Source organism: Gobio gobio (assembly GCF_949357685.1).
Source record: "Gobio gobio genome assembly, chromosome: 25".
Lineage (NCBI taxonomy): Eukaryota > Metazoa > Chordata > Actinopteri > Cypriniformes > Gobionidae > Gobio > Gobio gobio.
The window spans coordinates 14,058,021-14,083,661 of NC_137121.1; the positions used below are offsets into that span (position 1 = coordinate 14,058,021).

Here is a 25,641-nt window from a genome sequence, read left to right on the forward strand (position 1 = left end):
CTGACTATAACTTGCAACTGAAACTTTATATTACACAATTCTGACTTCATATCTTACAATTCTGACTTTATAACTCACAACTGCGACTTTATATTACACAATTCTGACTTTATATTACACAATTCTGACTTTATATTACACAATTCTGACTTTATATCTCACAATTCTGACTTTATATCTCACAATTCTGACTTTATAACTCACAACTGCGACTTTATATTACACAATTCTGACTTTATAACTCACAACTGCGACTTTATATTACACAATTCTGACTTTATAACTCACAACTGCGACTTTATATTACACAATTCTGACTTTATAACTCACAACTGCGACTTTATATTACACAATTCTGACTTTATAACTCACAACTACGACTTCATATTACACAATTCTGACTTTATAACTCACAACTGCGACTTTATATTACACAATTCTGACTTTATATTACACAATTGTGACTTTATATCTCAATTCTGACTTTATAACTCACAATTGTGACTTTATAACTCACAACTGCGACTTTATATTACACAATTCTGACTTAATAACTCACAACTGCGACTTTATATTACACAATTCTGACTTTATAACTCACAACTGCGACTTTATATTACACAATTCTGACTTTATAACTCACAACTGCGACTTTATATTACACAATTCTGACTTAATAACTCACAACTGTGACTTTATATTACACAATTCTGACTTTATAACTCACAGTTCTGACTTGATAACTAGCAACTGCGACTTTATATTACACAATTTTGACTTTATATCACGCAATTGCAAGTTTTTATCATGCAGTTCTGAGAAAAAAAGTCAGATTTGTGAACTCGCAATTGCGAGAGAATAGGTCAGATAAAAAGTGAGATAAAAAGTCGCAATTACCTTTTTTATTTTTTATTCAGTGGTGGAAACAAGCTTCCATACTGATCAGATACACAACTACGGGGACGATGAATAACGCTTGCTTTTGCATACTTTGATGGACATGTAACGTTACCAAATCAATCAGCTGTTATGCTGTGTTCACACCAAACGCGAATAGAGTGTCAAATTCGCGTCTATCATGTCTAGTTGGACTTGTCTAGCTTGAACATTATGAATCCATTTGCGCGTCTACAGTGAATTGGACTCGCATATAAATCGAGTGTTTGAAGCTTGTAGTTTGATCTTGCGTTCAAGGAGCTGCGCCTGGATGACGACCACTTTCAGCGGTACTTCCGTCTGTCCCGCACCCAAGTTCAGACTTGCCAAGTTGGACTCAGGTGAACAAACTCCCAAGGACGGGAGGACACAAGTCCGGTACTCTGCTAATGGAACAGCAGCGTTATAAAATAAAAATATAAAGTTACGAAACTTCACTTTGCCCTCAGTCAAAACTATTTGGCAGGCAACAAATGATATATTCATGAGACCAAATATTGCCTGTTAGATCTACATAAATGATATCTCGTGTTTAACCACTACAGAGACATCAGAGCCAGCGGCAAACGTCAGAAGGATTAGCCGAGGAAAGGCTGCTCTCGCCGGGGTTAACGAGCGATGAACGCCCGCTGATCGACTGGATCTCACAACTCCGAAAACGGCAGATAAAATTTTCAAAAAGGCGCTCTCTTTATAAATGAACCACAGATTTGAGCTTTAAACAACTACATTCTTGCCTGAAAAAGTCTTAAAACTATATTTTGTGACACAATAATAACAGTAGTATTTTTAAATTACGCAGGGTTTCTCATCCACTATTGACTTGCCATTAGTTTATCACGTCACTTCACCACGTGACAGCAGCAAGCAGGCTCCTGATTGGTTAACGCTGCGCGAACAGACGCCAAAATTCAGATTTTTCAACTCGGGCGTCAGATGCGAATTCGCTTCAAACGTGCGAATGCACAAAAAGCACCAAATAAAATCACTCGCACAAGACGCTCAATTTGCGTCTTTCGTGCGAACTGTACGCGCGAATGAGACAAAATCGCATCTATCGCGCCACAGGACCTCCAGACGCACGTCAACGCCTTTACATTGACTTAACATGGAAATCACTCGCTCCAGACGCTCTATTTGCATTCGGTGTGAACGCAGCATTAAACAACATAGCTTGTGGTTGTTGATTCCATGAAGAGTGTGGGATCCCGGCAAGCATTTTTGCTCTAGACTGAAAATGAAGTGAAATTTATCCATTTTCCCAGATTGCCAATGACACCGGTAGGACCTTTTCTGACGGTCTCCCACTCAAAGCAGAGGTGTCTTTTGCCAAACGAAGGATAATCTTCAAAAGGAATCTCATTTGCATCACAAAGACGGCACCTTTAATCACCTTAGCTTTGCAATTTCAGGCTGCCGAATGAAATTCCCCACTTCCTTTCCTTTGCACTTCTTTTCTCTTCTAAACTTAATCAGCTATTGACGTTTTTTGAGGAAAAACGTGGATTAAGATAAAGGAGAGGCTTGATGAAATTGGTACAAAGTTCCTTTAATTAAGTATGCAGAGTGCTACATTCTGATTAGGTTCAATTTAGTCGCAGCTGGGATAAACACTTTTGTGTCGAAACAAAACTGTGAAGCAAAGTTTGATTTTAGCTTAGTGAGTCCTACAGGGAGTTTGCAGCAACTGTGGAACATTTTTCAGTGGGTAATTTATCTCCTCATCTTAAAATCATGTAATAGGCTGTAAATACTGTCTGTTTCAACATCAGATGTTTAGACCTGGTAGTTTGTTAGTTTGAAGGTTGGAGAAACTCTGAAAATAGAGCTTCAGTGCAGGCATTGATTTTCATTTCATGAAATAAAAAAAATATACTAAATATATACTAAGAAATATTTTAGTAGCTTGTTTTTTGTGAGCCTCCCATCAATTTTTCTGAATTTATACATTTAAACAACTAAAAAAATAAATAATGCTAAACAAAACTAACCCTGTTTTCTTTCATAATTCACATTTTTATGTCTATATGCAAGCGATTTATCAGTGCACATTAGTCCAAATAAATATTTGGTTTGCTTTCATAATGTTCATAATTTCACAATGTTTCATCATCTGAAGCAACTTTCCTTCATGGCTGACATCATCAAGGCCACTTAAAGTCCCCCAGTAGTCAATAATTGTATCCCTTAATCACCGAAATTACATATTTAAAAGGTTTTTTTCCTAGAAAAAATTTATTCATGCCTTAAACTAGCTTGAATGTAACTACTCCCTTGCCTCATTTAGTATGCGTGGTTCTATGAATATGCAAATTATCCCCGCCTCCATTCACTCGCACCAGCTAAGGATCCACTCGTTGATAATCACACATTGACGTGATTGGTTACAAGGTAGTTGGTGACGTCAGAAACACCAGCGATTTCAAACCCCGTTTATCACTGCAGTTTTAAGGAGAAAATACTCAGCAATGGTGTTGACTTATGAATTTGCACATATTAAAAACACCACATAGACATATAAACAATATTAAAATATTGATCTTCACCACAGGGGGACTTTAGGTTGTTGGCCTAGTCCCTTCAATCACCTAGCTCTATTCTGGCATGTATTTACTTTTACTCATCCAATCAATTCAAATCATATCCCATCCTGCAAAAATATGTGACATTATAGAAGTAAAATGGCTTGTGAGTTCAGTTTCATGTTCACTTTGGGATAAATGTGTCATACAAGGTGAATTGTGGATCAATTGCGACAGGCTGGAGACATGAATCAGATCGACTGTTTGGATGGGCTGCTCTATGGCTGCCACTGAGAGGCGTTTCCTAGACGATGACTGATCTGATAATTGTATTTCAGGACAGTAAGTGGAGTTATGACCCATCTGATTTCCAGAAATTTAATTGGATCTCTTAAAAAAAAAAAAAAAAAATGATGGCTACAGCCATTTTGAGGAGCATATGCTTGAGACAGTAATTTGATGTTTGCAAATTGATTAAAGCAACTCACATAATATGTGATTAATATCAAAGGACGGCTTTTAATTATGGCCACGGCAATATTTTGCGAGGCGCAGCAAACTGAGGACACTGACTGTGCTGAGTGTGCAGGTCTGACAATCAGCTGAGAACGTCCATTAAATTATACGCCAAAGATGAGTCTATCTAAAAGTTTAATATGTGCTTGCACCATGCATGAAAGAGCTTTTTCAGGTTTTGCTTTTGTTGGTTGCTTGTCAAATCATTATATCTTATTCAAAGCCAGTTACATTATAGATTCCGCCAGAAATATTTCTATTTTATTTTATTCATTTTATTTTATTTTTCATGCAATTGCATACCTGTATATATCATATTGTAAATACATAATTATAATTAAATAAATGTAATTTAAATATATATAATGTAAATAATTAAAATAAAAAATATTCATATATTATATCATTAATAAAGAATTATAATTAATTTAAAATGTAAATGTAATGTTAATAAATAAAATGAATAATAATAATAAAAATATATATATATATATATATTTACAAATATTATATCAATATTATTTATAGATTAAAATAAAATAATTAAAATATTGTTCGTTTTTAGGTATAGTAGTAGTAGCAATAGTTAATAGTATATTTCCTTTGGATAAGTACAGCTGAAGCTCATTATCGTTTAAAAATGAAGCAATTCCTCCTTTTTAGTGTTCTGCAGATGTTGTGCCATTGAAATTCTCATGCGCTTGGATGTTCGTCTGGACTTCCTCTCTCTTGGTGGTGTGATATGCACTTAGATGTTCTGGATGCCTCCAGCGTCTCCATCTCAAATGTTCTCCAAGGTGAAGGGAAAGCTGGCACTTCAAACGATGAACACCACAGACCTCTCTAAATCATTTCTGCAGGTCAGGCTTTTAGAATCGGATCTCTGTTTCCATTCACTATTCATCAGTAGCTGATGTTAAATGATGGTGTCATGCAGGAATGTGAGAGGAAATGTCAGTTCTTGCCTGGTCTACTGGAAGGGAGCGTGGATTTTAAATGAGGATTCATTTCACACTGATGCACACCACGTGAACACAAACACGCACGGACACACACACACACACACACACACAGATGTTGGGTTTTCATGTTCAACATAATTCATGTTTTATTCCATAATGATTTTTATATTGTACAAACTGTATTTTCTATCCCCTAACCTTAAACCTACGCATCACCGAAAACTTTCAGCATTTTTACATTTTCAAAAAACATAATTTAGTCTGATTTATAAACTGATTTCCTTATGGGGACCAAAAAATGTCCCCTTAAGGACAAGGATTTCAGATATTCGGACATGCACAAACACACACACAAATAGATAGACATGTTCAAGTAGGTTAAAGAAAGCTGCCTGTATTTTTATAATACAGTGGGGATAAAAAGAGTCCATATTAAAAACGTGCAATTCAAAATCTGCTAATAAGCATTTTAGTATTTTAAAATATTTAATTTATTTTTAAAGGCCAAAAATCCCATATCCACTTGGATAGAAATGAGATGCTTCCTCTGTGTCTCAGGATATTACCATTTTCGAAAGAAAATAATTCACATGCAGTATGTCAATCACAGCTTTTTGTCTGGCATACACGGGCACAATGTACAAACCATATTTATGGGATATGTTTTGAAAGTGTGATGTTTACCGCTTGAATAAACAGGTGTTGTTTGCATGAGCTTCTTTAATAATCTTCATTAATAATACCACTTAGTTTGTGATTATCAATCTTTAAAAGTTTCTAGCTGAACTCCAGGGGCCACGTGAACATATGGTGGATCATAACCAGCCCTGACTGTCTTTAGACTTCCGCTTCAACGGAACACGGTTCCTCTGATCCTTGTGTTTAGTAGGACTTCATGAAAGACGCACGTTTCACCGGGCTTGTTTCCAAATTCTTTATTATTTTATCTGTACTTTATTATTTAGCATTCAAAGAGATTTGCTTTGCTCATTTGTTGATGTTAAGATTAACAAAGAAGCACCAAAATCCTGCTGGCTGCTGCCCGACTGTATTAGACTATATTAATGTTGTTGGCCATGGACAGCTGTGATAAAAATTTTATGCTAATAATAAAACGCAGCTAATCTTATTATCATGCATAGAAAGAATAGTAAAATAAATAGGCTTTTCTGAGCAGTTTCTGGGATTTGACTAACAATTTTTTCCCCCAAATTGGCAAAAAGGTCTAAATATATTATAAATGTGCACCAGGCAACACAAAGAAAAGTTTAGCTTTTAATCACTGTACTCGACGAAGGTCAGAATAAATGAGGAGAAGCATTGTGATAAAAATAATATTCCTCTGTCAAAGATATTACAGATATTTCTCAGAGGTCATCTGAGAAAACAGTAGCTAATTTGCATTTTTACTATAGGGATTGTGTGAGGAACACGTTAGTTTATTTCCAGTGGTGCAGTGTTACAGTTTAAAACTAGAGGGAGCCGCTGAGTCGATAACTGTTTCCATCAGGACTCACTTCATCAATGACACTGAGGCTTGCTAGCAGAGCTCTGATATGCTTGGCCCGCTATTGAAAAACAGTTTGAGTTCTTTGCTAAAAAAAAAAATGTCCTGCTAGATTGTTTAACCACAAGACGTAGCAACAGAAGCCTCAGGGGAAATGAAGCACTTGGTTGAAAATGTCCAGGTAGCAACTAGTTAGCATTTGTGAGACTTGTCATTGATTTATGATTGCAGGCTGAAAGGAAGAAAGGTGTGTTTTGTGCGTATATGTCAGGAGGTAAGTGGGCATGCGGCACAGGACCAGTTCATATGCAATACATCACTGTCGTTTGAAATGCCGACAGTGACATTAGCATGTGACATGCTAATTAGCAAAGTTACTGTCTATAAAATCATTAAAATGTACAAAATCACTTGGAACCTGCCAAAAATGGTAATTGGCCAGGATGGTTGATGAGTCAATTAGTTTTTGAAATGAAGTGTTTTGATTACATTAAACATTTTGTTCCTGCAACAAAGTGTTTAAAGCTTATTAGTAAGATAATCAGAGGTGGAAAGTAACGAATTACATCTACTCGCGTTACTGTAATTGAGTAATCTGTGTACTTCTACTTTTTTAAGTAGTTTTAAAAATCTGTAATTTTACTTTTACTTAAAGGCTTACTTCAGCGATTTAGCATTAAGCTTTGTATCAGTAGAAACCGAGTGGTATATTCGAATGGTGGTGCTTCCCTGCCCCTCATATCCCTCTGAGATGAGAGATTTATGTATTTTATGTCTGGAAAAAAGTCGTAATTTTGCGTCATCGGAGGCTTTTTTGGCCAGAGGCTAAAGACTACAGCCAGTAGCAGGAGCTAGTTCTGCATGTTATCAACCCACCCATAGGGGTGGGATCTCACTCACACAGTAGCGTACCGTAGGGGTTTCAGTCAAGGCCTTCACTAACAATCAACACACCCCACGCCCGCTGCCATAACAACACCACACACACAAAATACAATCATATACTGTATGCACTACTGTTCTGAACCACGCTTTCAAAGTGCTCGCTGGGAAGGGCGCAAGCAACATAAAAGGACACGCGAGACAAAAAGGCAATTTAACTATTTATTGATAACTTTACCACTGCACTCACGTGTCACCGTTTAGGCAACTGGTGAAATGAATGAAAATCAACTCACTGACACAAATGTGACCCGTCACGGAAAGTAGGGACACAAGTCGGCAGCACAACTTTCGAGCAAAATGAGAAGGAAGCGGGGTTTTTTTTCAAAATTGGTAATTTTCGCTTTTTTCCAGAATCTGTTAGTAGAGATCACGAAGAAGCCTCTCCGTGTTTGAGATAGCAGTATTGGTATAGTTAAAAGCATACACTTTGAGGTTGAAATCGACTTGTTTTTCAGAGATTCTAGCATGCAGCAGAGGCATGTTTCTTTTGTTATTGCCCCCGCCCTCCAAGGGAAGCGTGGCTCAGTGTTGCCAAGTCCGCGGTTGGGGTACTTCAACACTGTTGCCGCGGGCTGTTTTTCAAGTCCGCGGGCTGAAGCGACCCCAATTGATATTTAGCCCCGAGAATGCAAATTTTAGTAGGCAACCATGCCAAAAAAAAACACATATTTTACCCCCCAAATGCGATTTTTACCGGAGAAGCCCCCTTGAAACACGATTGGGCTTGTTTTGAGTAGCAATTGTGTGGGTTTTGTTGTGAAAACCTGGCAACCCTGGTGGCTGGCTGCACACAGATCTCTGCTGGCAGTGCTAAAGCAATAACGAGCAGCTGATACGAAGTGCAAACCTCCCAGATGATAGAAAGTCTGAAGCAGTAAAGAAGCAACAAGATCATCTTTCCCTTGTGCAGAAAGAGAGGGCTGAGTACAACGACATGACTGAAAATAAACATACATAGGCTAGAGGTCCTTGAAAGTGCTTGAATTTATTTTGTGCAAGAAGTTTTCTGGAAGAAATTCCATATTATTCTCTCCGGTCCGATAATGTGTTATTTCGCCAACACTTCATGGACTATGCTTGATTTACGTTTGTTACTTGCATTTATGCGTTACGTTAAGTTCCCGCGTGAGGTACTTTGTGTTGTACGTTGCCATGATGTTCACGCGCACACAAAACTACTACGGTACCTCAGCGTTTCACAGACACACCGTGAAATATTGCAAAAATAGACTGGTTACATGAGCCTAAGCTCTTTTGCTATCTTCATGTTATCTACAATGCACAAGTTCAAATAGAGTTTTGACAAAACAGGTTTTATAAAAAGATAAAACTCACATATTTCAGCCTCTAAATCATTTTTATAAAAGTCAAAAAAGACAAATAACTGACATTTACAATGCACTTTATCCTTTATTATTAATAGTACGCGGTCCTTACAGGGGGGAGCTTTACAAGGGGTATGGCTTATCTAAATGAGATGTAAATGAGCCCTATTGTCACTCCCAGCAGGTGAGAACAGGTGAGAATCTTTAGAGGCTGTTTTCTCACTTTTAAGCTGTTTTGAGTGCCACATTGTTGGAAATCTTGAAAACTACACTTTCAGAATCTGTGAATAACTCAAAATGCCCCAGAACCGACTTGTGTCCCTACTTTCCGTGATTGGTCACAAATACTCTTAAACAAACAAACAAAAACACAGACCAACAAGAACGTTGAAAGAAACACAGAAAAACACAGCTTGTCAGCTAACGTTACCGGCTTGACATCAGGATGCACACAAAGCTCACGCAGCCCGTTATTCGCACCGGCCATAGCTTATTTCACGATTCACTCACAACCCATGAAAAGTTCAAACGGCTGATGACATCAGCGGGGGGTAGCACTGACACATCGCTGGGCCTCTGGGGCGTTCTATCACTACACATCAAAATTTGATTGGCTGATGACCCACGTCAGTCAAAGTTATAATCCAATGGAAAATGGCAGCTTCAACTGAAGGCTAGCTATACCTCTAGTGCTGGTCCGCGGAGCTGTGATGCTTTTAGATGATGAAAATACAGCTCAGCCTCACAAAAATAACCACATTATTTCTGGAAATATAATTGTAATGTACTGAAATAGACAGTAATTGAATTTAGACACGTTCAGACACACATTAATTTAACTCTCTAATGGTCTTCGATCATTTCTGACCGGAAAATTTTCTGTTTTTAAATTTTAAAAATCACTGCTTCATCGGAATGATATGAAACTTGTTGACTTTTCTAGCATTAGGTATGTAAACACACCAAAAAATTGGGGTCATGATTCGAGCATGCTAATTGGTCGTAAAAAAATAAAAAGTAGCGTTCATTGTCTTCGGTCATAAATGACCAACCATAGGAAATTAATGGGAAATCGGCAAAAACACAAAAATTATCAGAATATTTGTGTGTACAATCTACAAATCGGCCACGATGCGGAAGAAAAGTACACAGCAGTAAAGGGGTGACACTCTAAAACATCAAGAATGAGATATTGACACATCCACTCACACATACACACACACACACACACACACACACACACACACACACACACACACCTATGAAAAACTGAACCTATGAACCACATTTGGAATTTTAAAAAATCACAGCTTCATCAGAATGATATGAAACTTGGTGACTTATCTAGCTTTAGGTATGTGAACACACACAAAATGGGGGCATGATTCAAGCATGCTAAGTGGTCGTAAAAAAAATAATCCCACTTGTGCTCTTCGGTCAAAAATGACACAATAGGAAATGAGTGGGAAATCTGCAAAAGCACAAAATTCACAGAAAAAATCTATATTGCTTACAAAACAAAAAAATATCTAAAACTTTATAATAAATAGTCTTTGAGATTTTTTTAAATATATATTCAAATCCATCAACAAAAAAAAATCATTTAATGTGTCCAAAACAGAACTAGGGAATTCTCAAGCCTCTAGTGGTTACACCCATTGTTGCATGATTTCCTAAATAATTCCAAAAGAGGGCACTAATCTGCCTTCAAAAAAATTATTTTGAAGGCCTAGCCTCTATTTTAACCTGAAATACTGCAATAAAAAATGTTAAAAAAAAATTGCAAAATTTTCAATGGCAAAAATAGACCATAATTATTGCATAAATATTACAAAATACCATCAAATCATCTCAAAATACAAAAATAAAAAGAAAAAATATTATAAATTGCATTGGTTTTACTGGGGTGGAGGAAGTTTAATTTTTAGGTGTCCGGTCACTTATGACCGGGAAGACAACCAATGCAACCCCTAAACGAAGAGCACCAGAGGGTTAATTATGGAAAAATATATATATATTTTTGATTTTGACAGGGCCAGCAGAGAAGGCCCTGATGGCCCTGACACCCCACCACTGCACTCACAGAATGTAAGACACAGACGGCCGCTTGGGCATTGATAACGGAGCGGTGTAGAGCAAAGCGAGTGTTCTCAATGAATTCCTATGAAAGTTAAGCTTCCATAGGCATGAACTGAAACAGACTGGACACGCACCGTGAATGACTGTGCAGCCGTGAATTAATGACAATGTGGCCGTGAATGAATGCCGGTCGGCCGTGCTCATTATAGTTTCAGTTTAAAATTAGCGCCAATTTGGGGGCGGGTTCATGAAAACACAACAACAAAACGGTACAATGACAAACTCACTTAAATATGCGCATTTCGCTTTGAAACCAAATCTTCTGCGATCATCTGGTTGGTCAGCTCCTCACTCTCTGATGAATGAAATCTGACTGCTGCTGCGTTTGTGCTGCGACACTCATTGGGCTCGTGCTGTATTGAGCAGACACGTTCAGTTTTTAATTTCAGTGTCTGTTCTCTAACTGAACTAAATGATTTTGTTACTATAAAAATCAAAACGACGGTGGGGTGGTGCTGCGGTGGGCAAGAAATGTAACCGGTAGGCGTGGCTTGGCAGTGGCCTCATTGGGCAGCGAAGCAAGTGCATTCTGGGAGTTGTTGTCTTTCATCCATATGAGCGAAAAATACATTTTTTCTGTCTTTTCTCAGTCTAGAAGGCACCAACTTCTAAAAAATGTCACATTTCTACTACATAAATGACCCAATTTAAATACACATTCATCTTTCCAGCGGTGAAGTACCCCTTTAAGTATGTTTTGTTTGAAGTAGTGTACGTCGCTACATTTTAAACCATATCCGTTACTGAGTAAAAATAAATAATACAATGGGGGGAAAATCGCACTCTGAAAACTAGGCTACTGCATTGAATTGAAGGGGCAGGGAAACAAGCACACAAAAATCACAAAGAGATGGAGACGTAGGCCTACGAGACCGATATCAGTGATGCAGACCCAGCTGAAAGTGAAACGCCATCGTGAACCCCTGGTTGTATGGAAATACTTTGGATATAGAAATAAAAAAAATCAACGTGTGGTTGTCCTGGAGGATATCCCATTTGCAAAAAATGTGGATGCAACGTGGCTGCAAACGGAGGAGGAAACACATAGAACATGTTTGTGAACACCATCCCTCTGTGCAGATAAAGGTATGTTTATAACTCAAGGCCGAATGATTTCTGTGATGCAGAGGGAATCCCGGAATCCAGTCATGGAAATTTAATTTACAGTATAATGCTGATGTCACGTAAAGCACGCAAACTGATGGATGAATGAATAAATCGAAAGTAGAGCTGTACAATAAATCAAATCGTGACATGGTCTTTGAATATTAAAGCGCAAAACACTGCTATATAAATATATGATCTGTTTGTTCTGTCTCTGTGTGAATGAGCAGCGCGGTTTCATATACTACATACTCACGTACGTATGATTCTCATGGTGTTTTTAACGTCTCACAAACCATATTTGGACATGAACACATGAACATTTCCAGAGCTGATCTGAGAGAATCCCTAATGAGCATTTTCATCATTTTATTTGTTTATTGTCAAATACACTCTGAATAAGGTCTTCACTACAACCCGTCAAAATTAAAGTTTGGTTTAACTAGAAATTATGACAGAAAGATATTACTATTGTAGGCCAACAATAGAATGTACTTGTCAAAATAATAATAATACATAATTTAAACATCATTTACGAATACATGTTTAATCCATGTTTTAATTTAGTAAATCTCTGTTTTGCAGCACTTTGCCAAAAAATGTAATGATAAAAGTTTGTTACATTTTATTTGATTACCACCGTTTTTGATAAAATATTTTTGCATATAACTATATCAATTTCATTGGACTCTATTATTCTTAAACATTTTAAATGATAAAAATAAGTTGTTAATCTAATTCTTAATCATTTTAGTTGATTAGACATGTTTTAATGACATTTTAATGAACAAAACAAACAAATGGTTTCAAGTTTGTTATAATAAAGCATTTGTTCAAACAAAAAAAATGAATTTTAATTCATTTCACAGCAATTTTAACTGAGGATAATAATAACCATAATTCTGAAAAGTATTTTATCTGAACAAGGTATTAGCATCTCTGCCACCATAGTAGCTGGTGCTTCTTTTCTATACTTCCGGACATGACACAAACAATCAATATAATAAAAATGATATTATCATGTGTTGGCATGGAGGCCAATATAGTTATCCATATAGTTCTCTTTATAGTTATCACCCTTGGTGTGAAAGGGCCTTTATCGGAGTGACTTTAATTTGTTTGTACACTTTTGAGCACTGATGTTTTATGTGTACATATGTGAATGTTATATATATATATATATGCTAGTGTATATTTAATATCTTTTATATGCTATTTTATACAAAAAATTTAGTTTTCATATCCCTATGAATGCGCTTTCATTTGACATTAATGCGCCAAAATCGAGCCACAGGGCCATTTCCTACGATTGATACCAGTCTATTCAGTGGCACAGTGCCATGGTGATCAAGCCGTATGCCGCTGAGATTAGCTTAGAGTTAATAAGAGCGATCAGGAGGGGTAATTTACCTCTCTAATGGCTTGGGCCCTCTGAAAGGGCACGATAGCTGCTATGCCTGTGTGTGTTTGGCAGTCTTCCTGCTGCCTGCTTGGCTCTCCTCAACTCTGGCCTTATCAAAGGGAAAAACTGTCACTCCAATAAACAAGGAATTTGCCCTTGCCGACCGAAACGCTTTGCTGCATAAGCGAACAAGCGGCTTTTTTTTTTCTTTTCTCTCTGTCACACAAAAAGTCTAGGCTCAAAGTGATTTAGATTGGCTAATTTGCCAACAAGAGCATGCAAAGTGTGTGTATTTGTCTGTGTTTGGGACTCATCTATTACGTGAGTCATTTTTGTTTCATTTGTTCCTCGGCGAGGGTTAAAGCAGTGCTTGTTAACTGGTTTATAACTTCACGTTACTTGCATTCTTTGCTCAGTTAATCAGCTCTGATGCCTGGAATGTCTTTATTCAGTAAACACACACATCGTCAAGATGTCCGTTAGGCCAGAAACACATTATGCAAGGATGCAAATGCAGATGCAAATGCTCAACATAAATGTATGAGACTGTGCCAGTAACAAACTGCAGTTACCTTTAAATGTCTGTCTGTTGTATTGTTATTCAAGTTGTCTATTGTGGTGAAAAATCTGAAAATTACTCGTAGAAATGACACTTTGTGAGTGCAATCTCTATAGATTTTCTTTTTTAAATGACCCATCAAAAACGACTGAATGTCATGGAAATGAATTCTGCTGAAAGTGTGGGAACTTTCTAAGTACATAGTGTGGAATATCTGAAATCCTAAGAGGACAGGTTCATGCGCATTCTGAATCATAATTCTGAATGTTGTATAAACATCTGAGTATTTGTACTGAACTCTGTTCATAACTTCTTTCACATGATCCCACATTTCCATCTGGAAACTTTTATTGATCAGCATTTTATTTGTTTTTGAATCTAAAACTATGTCAGATTGTCAGATGGTTGTTAATCATGGAGCTGTTTATCATAATAATGCAACAACAAAAAAACAGTTTGTTCTTAACATAGTTGCTTTGCTGTGCTTAATTTTCAATTAGCTACATGCAAACATAGCTGATGGGTTCGGCTTCCGCTCTAAACATACAAGCACAAGTGTTTTAACATGAACGATTGCATCCGAGCGGAAGTTAAAAGGGCTTTCCGTCCGTTGAAATGATCAGTGTGGCCTTCGCAATACAAACATGGTGAGAATCGATTTTCGACTCCGAGCAAACAGCCCAGGCTCTATGCATTCTACACATGTAACCCCCCGGTTTGCCTCTAAATTATTGACGAGCGATACCCAGAACACACCGCCGCACTCATACTGAGCAGATCTCCCTCGCTTTCGGCACCTCAGCGTCCCATTGGCGGGTTAGAGGGAGGCTGTAGGTAAACGTCTGTTTATGTTGCGCACGTCTTGACAGAGAGAGTTTGTGTCTGCGGCGTGGACGTGTGTGTGTGTGTGTGTGTGTGTGTGTGTGTGTGTGTGTGTGTGTGTGTGTGTGTGTGTGTGTGTGTGTGTGTGTGTGTGTGTGTGTGTGTGTGTGTGTGTGTGTGTTTTTGTCCGCTGCGTCTCTCGATCGCGTAAAGGTCAGGTGTAGGTGGGTGTGCCTGGTGTTGCTCGCCCATCATTCTCTTCCTTACACGGCTTCCCATTAATTTGGCTGCTTCCCCAGAGTGTGGCGAGACTCTTAAGGTATTAGCGCCGACGCTAGCTCACTTCTGACTCATCTGGCATGCTGAGTTCACTACCAAGACTCACTTATCTACAGCGGGAGAAATGGAAAGAGAGAGGGATGTAAGCAGTGCTACTTAGTATCTGATTATATGTTATCTGGGTTACGTAATCAGATTCCAAAAATTAAATACTTGTAATTAGATTACGTTACATTTTATTACGTTTCTTTTTTTACACATGAATGCTTAAAGGGTTAGTTCACGCAGAAATGAAATTTCTTTCTTTAATTACTCACCCTCATGTCGTTCCAAATCCGTAAGACTTTCGTTCATCTTCAGAACACAAATGAAGACATTTTCGATGAAATCTGAGAGCTCTCTGACCCCTCCATAGACAGCTATTTAATTAACACTTTCAAGGCCCAGAAAGGTAGTAAAGACATTAAAATAGTCCATGTGACTCCAGTGGTTCAACCTTAAATTAATGAAGCGACGAGAGCACTTTTTGTGCGCAAAAAACAAACAAAAATGACGACTTTAATCAACAATTTTATCTTGTATGTGTCAGTCTCCTACACCGGTGACGTATCCCACCATCTCTTGTTCTGAAGATGAACGAAGGTCTTACGGGTTTGGAATGACATGAGGGTTATTAATGACATAATTTTCATTTGTGGGTGAACTAATCCTTGAATATTCACAAAATGGCAGTACAATTTTCAGAATTAATGACATCTTCTTTCTAAAAATGTCCTTTTCTAAAAAAGTTTATTGCTTATATATGTTTGCACACAATTGCACATAATATGTGTGTGCAGTGTGTGTGTATGTGCGTGACCCATGCTGGAAAAATGAGTTTGAATGCGCATTGAGCTGATTACAAGCTACAGGCAAAATAAATTAAAATTTTGGGTCGAATTTGAGGTTTTCACAAAAATGAGTCCATTAAGCCCTCGTCCAGCAATCCCAATGCTCCAAATAGCAATTAAACATCTAAAATTATCTTTATTTGTTTATTTTCTGAGAGTATTACCTACCTAAATCTTTCCTTTGTTTTAATAATTCATGAAAAATGTAAGTTTTTCAGTTTTTCTTTTCGCGTTTCGACAACTAGCGCTTCCCCTCTGCACAAGTTTGGTATCGTTTTAAAGTGCAGCATTCCAACTTTGTGAATATTCATAGCGAATTCTCGATGGCATGAGTCTGAACCAATGAAATGTGATTTTCAAACTCGTGCTGATGTAAACAAAACAATCTTACTTGTGCTGACTGAAAGATCTGACGCGTACACACAAACGCCATGATCCGGATATACAAATACACACAAAATTACAGTATTTCAAAACGCCTGTCTTGACAAGTATTCACACAAAGATTATCCGTTATGTCTTAAGTGAATGTTTAGTTAACTTGGGGAAAAACATTTGATGTGTAACATTATATAAGATCCGTGAATTACAGTATGTTTGTCTCATTAATGTTACACAATTGTGGTATCATGGAAAAAAAGTTGAATATATATTTTTTTCCTATAGATATTTGGTTTTGACTTGGTGTGTGTCAAATTTTGTCTTATTACCAGGGATGTTAAGGTATAGTTGCTAGGTGATTTTGTTTTGGAACCTTCAGAAAACAATTTTTCTCAAAATTGTCTTTGCTGATTAAATCTTTTTAAAATAGGAGTTTCTAATACATTTTTTTGTCAGATTCCAACAAAGCATATATCATTTTAAGGTTTCTTTAATAGAGAATGCGAAAAATAACAATAACTTAGACAATTTGCTTATTGCGACTTATTCTGTCAGCACGGGTCAAATATGGTACAAGATTATCCTATTCAAATAAATGTAAAAAATCAAAAGTTAGGTCAAAAGTAATCTGAAAGTAATCAAAAAGTAGTGTGATTATATTACCTTGAATGTGTAATGTAATAGATTGCGCTATTAACTACAATTTCCTTGATGTAATGCCTTCAGTAATGGTCTACAACTTGTAAGTAGTCTACCCAGCACTGGATGAAGGTATTACATGAGGTAAAAGATGCAGACTAAATAAGTGTGCAGGCTCATCTAAAAAATAGGCATATTTTTCTCGCTTGATTTCTACATGGCTTGAGCGGCGGTGATGCACTGTGTCCCTGCGAGGTTGTGGCGATCACTCGTAATGAATCGTCTCTAATGGAGATTGCGCTGCAGCCTAACGGGGATCAATCTCACCAGACCGAGGTTGCAGTGAATGAAGGGCTCACGGGGATTCGCTGTCGCGCTTTCTCAGGGGAAGCGTGCGGCGTTCACACGCTAATAACATGCTTGAGCGAGCAGGTGCAGCTGCTTCTTGCAGAAATAATCTGTAATCATTATGTTGTTATGAAAGGCGTAATCTGACAGAAAACTGAATGTTGAAACAGGCAAGGTTAAAGACTTTATTTGGACAAGAATCAATATGATATGGGGGGAAAAGACCTGTAATCATGACTGTTTTCATATTGTTTGACTTCATCTAATGACTGCACATAGTTGATGCATAATGTCTTCATTGGAAGATTTTAGGTTAAAAAGTATTCACAGCGCTTCACTTTTTCTACATTTTGTTATGTCACTGCCTTATTCCAAAATGGATTAAATTCATTATTTTTTTTATATATAACACAGCCTTTGCTTAATACTTTGTTGAAGCACCTTTGGCACCAATTACAGCCTCAAGCATTTTAGAGTATGATGCTACAAGCTTGGCACACCTATTTTTGGGCAGTTTCTCCCATTCTTCTTTGCAGGACCTCTCAAGTTCCAACAGGTTGAATGGGGAGCGTCGGTGCACAGCCATTTCTTTTAGATCTCTCCAGAGATGTTCAATCCGGTTCAAGTCTGGGCTCTGGCTGGGCCACTCAAGGACATTCACAGAGTTGTCCCGTAGCCATTCCTTTGTTATCTTGGCTGTGTGCTTAGCCCCAGCCTGAGGTCAGGTTTTCATCAAGGATGGCTCTTTACATTGCTGCATTCATCTTTCCCTCGATCCTGACTAGTCTCCCAGTTCCTGTCGCTGAAAAACATCCCCACAGCATGATGCTGCCACCACCATGCTTCACTGAAGGGATAGTATTGGCATAATCTAATGCCTGGTCGGTGTGTGTGTGTGTATATATATATATATATATATATATATATATATATATATATATATATATATATATATATATATATATATATATATATATATATATATATATATATATATATATATATATATATATATATATATATAATATATATATATATATATATATATATATATATATATATATATTAGAGCTGCAACTAACGATTATTTTTTCTGTCGACTAATCTAACGATTATTTTTCGATTAGTCGACTAATCTAACGATTATTTTTTCCAGATTAATCTTATTATTCTTTTTTACTGATTATTGTATTTCAAAGAGGGTAGTGAATTTGTATATTATTTTAACATGAAATCAATGAATGATGACAATATTAATTGTATTTCAGGAAGGGTAGTGTACATATTATGCCATTTTATAATTAAATATATGAACACAAGAAGCTTTTTAAACATAATATATAATGATACTATTCATCATAAAATGTATACAGAGTAGGCCTAATTAGGAAAAGTTGTTTACTATAGTAGTTGAGTATGATTTACTTATTGATTTGTGTCAATAGTAAACGAAAATGCACTTGTATTTATCTGCAAAAGGTTCACATACAGGAGCTTTCAGCATAGTGTTAATGTATAACTAGTCGTCTATTTTGAAGATACATGTGCATAAACAACGACTAAAGCTGCCAGAAGTTTTTGCCCAAACTTCAAAGACACATTTAAATGATTAAAGCTAGAGGCATATCTTAACTGTAATGTTACTTTAATCATGTAAACTACCTGTATACAGCAAGTTATTATGCATATGTGTTTGGGACAGAGCGGAACCAGGTCGCATATACAGGAGATAAATGCAGCCCATAATAAATAAAAGCACGAGACGTACTGGGGTCGGAGAAGAACCCCGGAAAATGTGACCGTCTGTTGCAATACACGCGTGGCGCGTTCAGCTGCGCGAGAGAACCATGGAGAAGAACACTGACAGCAGGGTTGCCAGGTTTACACAACAAAACCCACCCATTCGTTACTCAAAACTAGCCCAAAACAAGCCCAATCGCGTTTCGGGGAGGTTCTCTGGTAAACATCGCGTTCGGGGGGTTAAATATGTGTGTTTTTTTGCTTCAACCCGCGGACATGAGACACAGCCCGCGGCAACAGTGTAGAAGTAGCCCAATTCCGCGGAAAAAAGCGGACTTGGCAACACTGACTGCAGTGTGAAAGCTCCCGCTCTCCACGCGCACAGCTCCTGCTCTGTCACCGCGTGCAGTGTGAAACCGGCGTTACAGAGCGAACAAAGCACAGTTTTATTCGGCTTCTGTTTAAAGTACTCCCACACTTTTGAATGTCGCGGTCTGGCTTTATATGATAAATGATCATTTTCACTATGCCCGGGAGCAGAAGCTGCCATTATTCTAGATCGTCTGTTCCATTCTAGAACGTAAATAATGTGCCGTCGACGCGCGTCGACGTATTTTCGTAGTCGACGTCATCGACGACGTCGACGCGTCGTTGCAGCCCTAATATATATATATAATACATTTAATTGAAAAACTAAATGTATTTTTGTTAAATTTACTTTTCATATGTAGTTCAGTTTTCCTCATCAAGAAAATATCAAGGAATTCAAAACTTATCTCCAGCATTACAAAATTAATGAAAAAAAGTCATGAAAATGTATATGAAAATACAGTTTCTTCAATTCAGAATTCGGTTTTTAGATTTTACAATGGTCTTATTGGAGACTTTCTAAATTTTTCTAAATTTACTTATTTAAAATCTATTCATAAATAAAAAATATTATCAAAATGATAATTTTGAACGACTAGAAAAATCATTGAGTTTCATTAGCCAAAATGTTTGGGAACCATGAAAGCAACATGCATAATAATTGTGCATTAGCAAAATGCAGTTTAAAATAGTTTCACATAGCAGGGCATATCAACTTTTCTGAAGTATTTAATGTCCACTACATATTAAATACTTAATCCTGTTATAAAATACTATATAAATACCTGTTATAAATACTAAATACTAAGCCATAGATTGTTGGTATTCTATAAAATGTCTATAGTTTAAAATGAAAATATATTATGGATGCTTTGGTTTGAATTTGATGGAAACGTAGATGAGCAGATAAAAACTCCACAAGCTTGCTTGTTTTGGCTTCACCGGTGAGTGAAGCGCTGAAGAAACACGGAGACGCTGCAGATTTATTGATTTTGTTAACCTGCAGTAATCCACAGCTCATTGAACCACTGGGTCAGGACTTTGGGCTATTGCTGGGGTTTGTGTGCCTAGAAAAGCGTGAACGTTTCAATGCCTGTGCGGTGTTTGTTTACTGGTGGCAGAAAAGATTGTTAGTGTCAAGATTTCCATTAACGGTTATTTCTGGAACAATGCATTATATGAGTAGAGAGTTTGTGCACAGCGGGAAGTGAGCAATAACATTGTGGTGTCAATGCAGATTCATTTTGGGACCTGACTCCATGCTACTCTCAGGAAAACATTCAGCAAAAGTGCTACAAAAGGCTGAAAATACAGAGGCCACACAAGATATTTGGGCACTAAAGTCTCACGTAATGTTACTAGATTAAAACATATCAAACCAAGTGGCATCTGCAAACAAATAATGCAAAAGTTTTTTCATAAACCTTTAGTTTTACATCAGAATTGGTGATTTTTTTTTTGTCTGTTTCATATTTGTTTTGTTTTTTAAATGTTGATTTTGTTGTCTATTTTGCTATTATTTTTGTTTTGTTTTTTAAATGTTGATTTTGTTGTCTATTTTGCTTTTATTTTTGTTTTTTTTATGTTGATTTTGTTGTCTATTTTGTTTTGGTTTTTATTTTTGTTTTGTGTTTCATATTTGTTTTTGGTTTTGTTTTTTATGTTGATTTTGTTGTCTTTTTTGTTTTTGTTTTGAAATTTTGTTGTCTATTTTTGTTTTTTGTTTTGATTGACTTGTATTTTACTTTTATTTTGTGCTTTAAATCAGTGACATTCATGTATTCTAAATTTCCTAAAGGTTCACAGAGCAAATGCCGTAGGGTCACTTGCAAAACGGCTCCAGAATTAAGAGACAAGTCTGTAAATGTGGTTTGACAGCCTCAATCAATCAGTCTGTCAATCATAAATCTCAAAAGCCAATCTCAAATGTTTTTTCACCCTGCAGGGCTTGCAGACAGGGACGCGGGAGCTGGAGGAGATGGGAATGAAGTTCAGCCAGAGTGTTCTCACCCTCAGGAGGAACTCCATCCATTATAACAGCCGTCTGATCCACCACGCGCCTGCCCTGCTGGACCTGGACGACAGGCTGCTCGACCACAAATCCAATACGTGAGTTTTAAATAAAGATATTTTGACCTCAGACACATCCCAGGCTTCAAAACTCATCAAAATAGACCACAATAAAAAGGTTTTCTAAATCAAAGGTTTATACGAATTCCGCAGAGTCTAATTAGACACATGGCCTTAAACAAAATGTTAAAAACGAAGGATATGAGAAGCATTGTTTAAAAATTGGAATATTAATTTGAAATATAAATCTTTGTATTGTGCTATATACAAATTACTTTTATAATTTGAAATTAGCATACTAACAGACACTTTTTTTTGTTAGTATAGGCACATTCAGCTTGCCTTGTGGGATTTATATTCGATAACTATAATTGTCTGTAACTAAATTATTATATTCTTCTTCGGTGGAGGAGAATGAAAATTAGAGCTAGATGTGCATTTTCTAAAGGAATACCAGTGCAGACCCACAGCAGCAAAGGAATATCATTAAAGTTTTTATTAAAATTAGCATTGAAACATTATGGAACATTATAGAGGGAGAGAGGAATTGATGAAGATTCTGCATTTATGGTTCACTTTTTTATTAATAAACTACTTGAACCTTATGTTTGATAACTTATTTAAAAACTTATTTTATTACTTATTACTCATTTTAAACTTATTTGATTAAAACTTAGATACAAAGAAGTTATCTGTTATGTTTTCCATTCATCACAAAGGCACTTGCAATTGTTTTATGTTGCTTTGCTTTTTTTATTTTTTATAAATGTTATTATTTGATTAGATTTGTATTACATGGCTACTTTTAAATGGCTGTCAATGGAGCCTGAGTGTAAATCAATGGGAGATTAAACAGTTTTATCTTAAATTACTAAAAATTTGTGAAAACTACTCATGCATAAATGTAAAACTGAAATTATCTACAAAACAACATGTAGATGGAGTATATTAGGTGGTTTTAAGCAGAATTAATTGCAGAAAAGTGTGAGAAGGTGAAGAACTAGATTAACATGTCCTGAAGGAAAAATCATATTGCAAGGGAGCAAATGTTGAAGTTTTGGGTAAATTTAAAGGGGTCATGAAATGCGTTGTTTTATTGTTTTATACTGTTTCCTGTGATGCACTTATACAGGGAGTGCAGAATTATTAGGCACGTTGATTTTCTGATCATATTTTTTTTCCAGGCACATTTGACCAATTCCAAACCACAGTAATCCTAATAACTACTATTGATTTAGTATTTAATAATGTATAAGTGATATCTAATTGTTCATGAAGGCTGGAAATGAAAATCACCTTATATTCAGGTGTGCAGAATTATTAGGCATGTTTTCTTTTACAGATAAATTGAGCCAAAAAAGAGATTTAACTCAGACTGAAAAGTCAAAAAGTATTAAATGCCCATGAGAAGGATGCAATACTAATGCAATACTAGACATTGCAGTTAAGGCATGACCATTGGACAGTGAAATGCTCGTTGGGTCAGCAGGATCTGACAAAAACAGGTGGTGAAGAAAAGACACCTGTTAACTGCAAAAGAATTAAGAATTAAGGTGAAGAATTAAGGGTGAAACCATCAGGAACCCTTTAGTCTCCAGCGCCACCATTTTCCAGAGCTGCAACCTACCTGGAGTCTCCAGAAGTGCAAGGTGTCAGGATCTCAGAGACTTCAGTTAGGTAAAGAATCCTAAAAAATGACCCCCAATAGATAAGAATCACAAGCTGAAGTGTTGTAAAATACATGAAGAAGGTTTTTTTATAGGCTTTATGGACAGATAGGTTGAGAGTGACTCTTGAAGGACCAGCACCACATCCTCTAGTACCACTGATTGAAGAATTCATCTTCCAGAATCTGGCAGTACGTTTTGGGAGTTCATTTTAGTCCATCTCTGCAAAACGGACTTCAGGATGGACTAAAATGAACTCCCAAAACGTACTGCCAGATTCTTGAAGATGAATTCTTCAAACAGTGGTACTAGAGGATGAGGTGCTGGTCCTTCAAGAGTCACTCTCAACCTATCTGTCCATAAAGCCTATAAAAAAACCTTCTTCATGTATTTTACAACACTTCAGCTTGTGATTCTTATCTATTGGGGGTCATTTTTTAGGATTCTTTACCTAACTGAAGTCTCTGAGATCCTGACACCTTGCACTTCTGGAGACTCCAGGTAGGTTGCAGCTCTGGAAAATGGTGGCGCTGGAGACTAAAGGGTTCCTGATGGTTTCACCCTTAATTCTTCACCTTAATTCTTAATTCTTTTGCAGTTAACAGGTGTCTTTTCTTCACCACCTGTTTTTGTCAGATCCTGCTGACCCAACGAGCATTTCACTGTCCAATGGTCATGCCTTAACTGCAATGTCTAGTATTGCATTAGTATTGCATCCTTCTCATGGGCATTTAATACTTTTTGACTTTTCAGTCTGAGTTAAATCTCTTTTTTGGCTCAATTTATCTGTAAAAGAAAACATGCCTAATAATTCTGCACACCTGAATATAAGGTGATTTTCATTTCCAGCCTTCATGAACAATTAGATATCACTTATACATTATTAAATACTAAATCAATAGTAGTTATTAGGATTACTGTGGTTTGGAATTGGTCAAATGTGCCTGGAAAAAAAATATGATCAGAAAATCAACGTGCCTAATAATTCTGCACTCCCTGTAATGTCAGTAAGATTTTTACATAAAAAATGGTCATAATTTTGAAATAAAAGGCTGCTGTGAGACTTCAGTGTAAACGCCCACTGCGGTGATTGGCTGCATATGAAATCTATCGAAATTCTAAATCTATGATTTATCCATTAGTTTTCAAAAAATAGCGGTTTCAGGCTCCCAAAACGGCGGATCCGTGTGGACGAAACGGCGCAACGATACATTTTTTTTATGTATACAAGTAAACGCGTCTCTGTGTGAAGAGAAACCATGTGAAGTAGTCACTGGTTAGTCATTTTGACCGTTTAGTCAATGGTTTGATTTACTGACACAGACAAAGAGCTAACATTCAAAAGAACTAACAATTAACATGGTTACTTACATGTTGTCGCATTACTGTCGAGTCCATAAGTCTTTTTGCAAAGCCTGTGGCGAAATAGTGACTGATGTACCAAAGAATCCACAGTGAAATTTACCAAATACAAATAAATATTGCTCAACTGAGACATTCACGCTGTTGAAAATCAATAAAATAACCACATTACTAGCATTAGGTTTCTTTGGAAGGTAATGTTATTTGTAGTCCAGTGATCCTGTATCGCTCTTCTATCCTCGTCATCTCACTAACATGCCAGTGGGCGGGGCCAAAGTTGCAATGATGAAGTAGGCATTGATTTTCTTGGTTACAATAAAAGCTGTTAACAAGGAAGTTTTCAGTTCTGAAACTTACAGGATATTCTTATAGTATGATGACCTCTTATATGTCAAAAGCTCAAGGATAATTTGATTTCTCAGTTCATGCCCCCTTTAAATGTTAGGATTTGGTTCTGGGTAAAGGAAATGCCGCATCAGAGGTTTTTTGTTGTTGTCATGACTTGCTCGTCTTGTTTTCTGTATGAAGCTTGTGTAGATGGTTAATTATGTGAGAATTCAGTATGCAAATATATGCAAGAAAGACAACCAATTGCAATCAGTATGCAAATAGAACAATGAAGTGATCACTCTCAGTTTGCTTAGAACTGTAAAAAATAGAATCTGTGCAATGCCGCCTTCTGAGCGCTATACCACATTATGATATGAGATTATTCCCAAAGTGACCTTGTTAGTGTTTTTTAAGAGTCATATTCCAGAGTTGCTGTTGCCAAGTGAGGCAGCCATTTTACTTTGGCTTTTTAAATATGATCTCAAGCTATGAGACGTGGACAGAGACCCATTCAAAGTGCATCAGCTCCCTTTCAAGTTTTCAATTTGCCACTAAAGGGGTTTCCTGGGAGCACTGCCACTTTCTCTGTTTTCCTTTCGTCTCTCCAACTCCCTTCTTCTCTACACACACTCTTTCTCTCACTCTCCCTCTATTTTCCATTCCCCAGCATCCTCAAGTTAAAATTCACTTAGAGTCTTGATTTCTGTCATGGAATGAAATGGACCAAAGCAGAGCTATTGATTTCTACGGAGTTCAATTAAATCCCTTTTGTGTGCGTTTTGAATTGTTACATCTTGTCCACACAGACCGCTCAGTGTTCTGAGGAG

At 36.8% G+C, this 25,641-nt stretch overlaps 1 protein-coding gene across 2 annotated transcripts in view; it reads left to right on the plus strand.

The window, feature by feature from the left end:
• The window catches only part of agbl1 (AGBL carboxypeptidase 1), a 228,607-nt gene that overhangs the window by 184,391 nt on the left and 18,575 nt on the right, over positions 1-25,641 (plus strand). For both annotated transcript variants that reach the window (XM_079809969.1, XM_079809970.1), the window contains exon 23: positions 21,331-21,494. In XM_079809969.1, the coding sequence (XP_079666095.1) occupies positions 21,331-21,494 (164 nt within the window). The remainder of the gene's footprint in view (positions 1-21,330; positions 21,495-25,641) is intronic.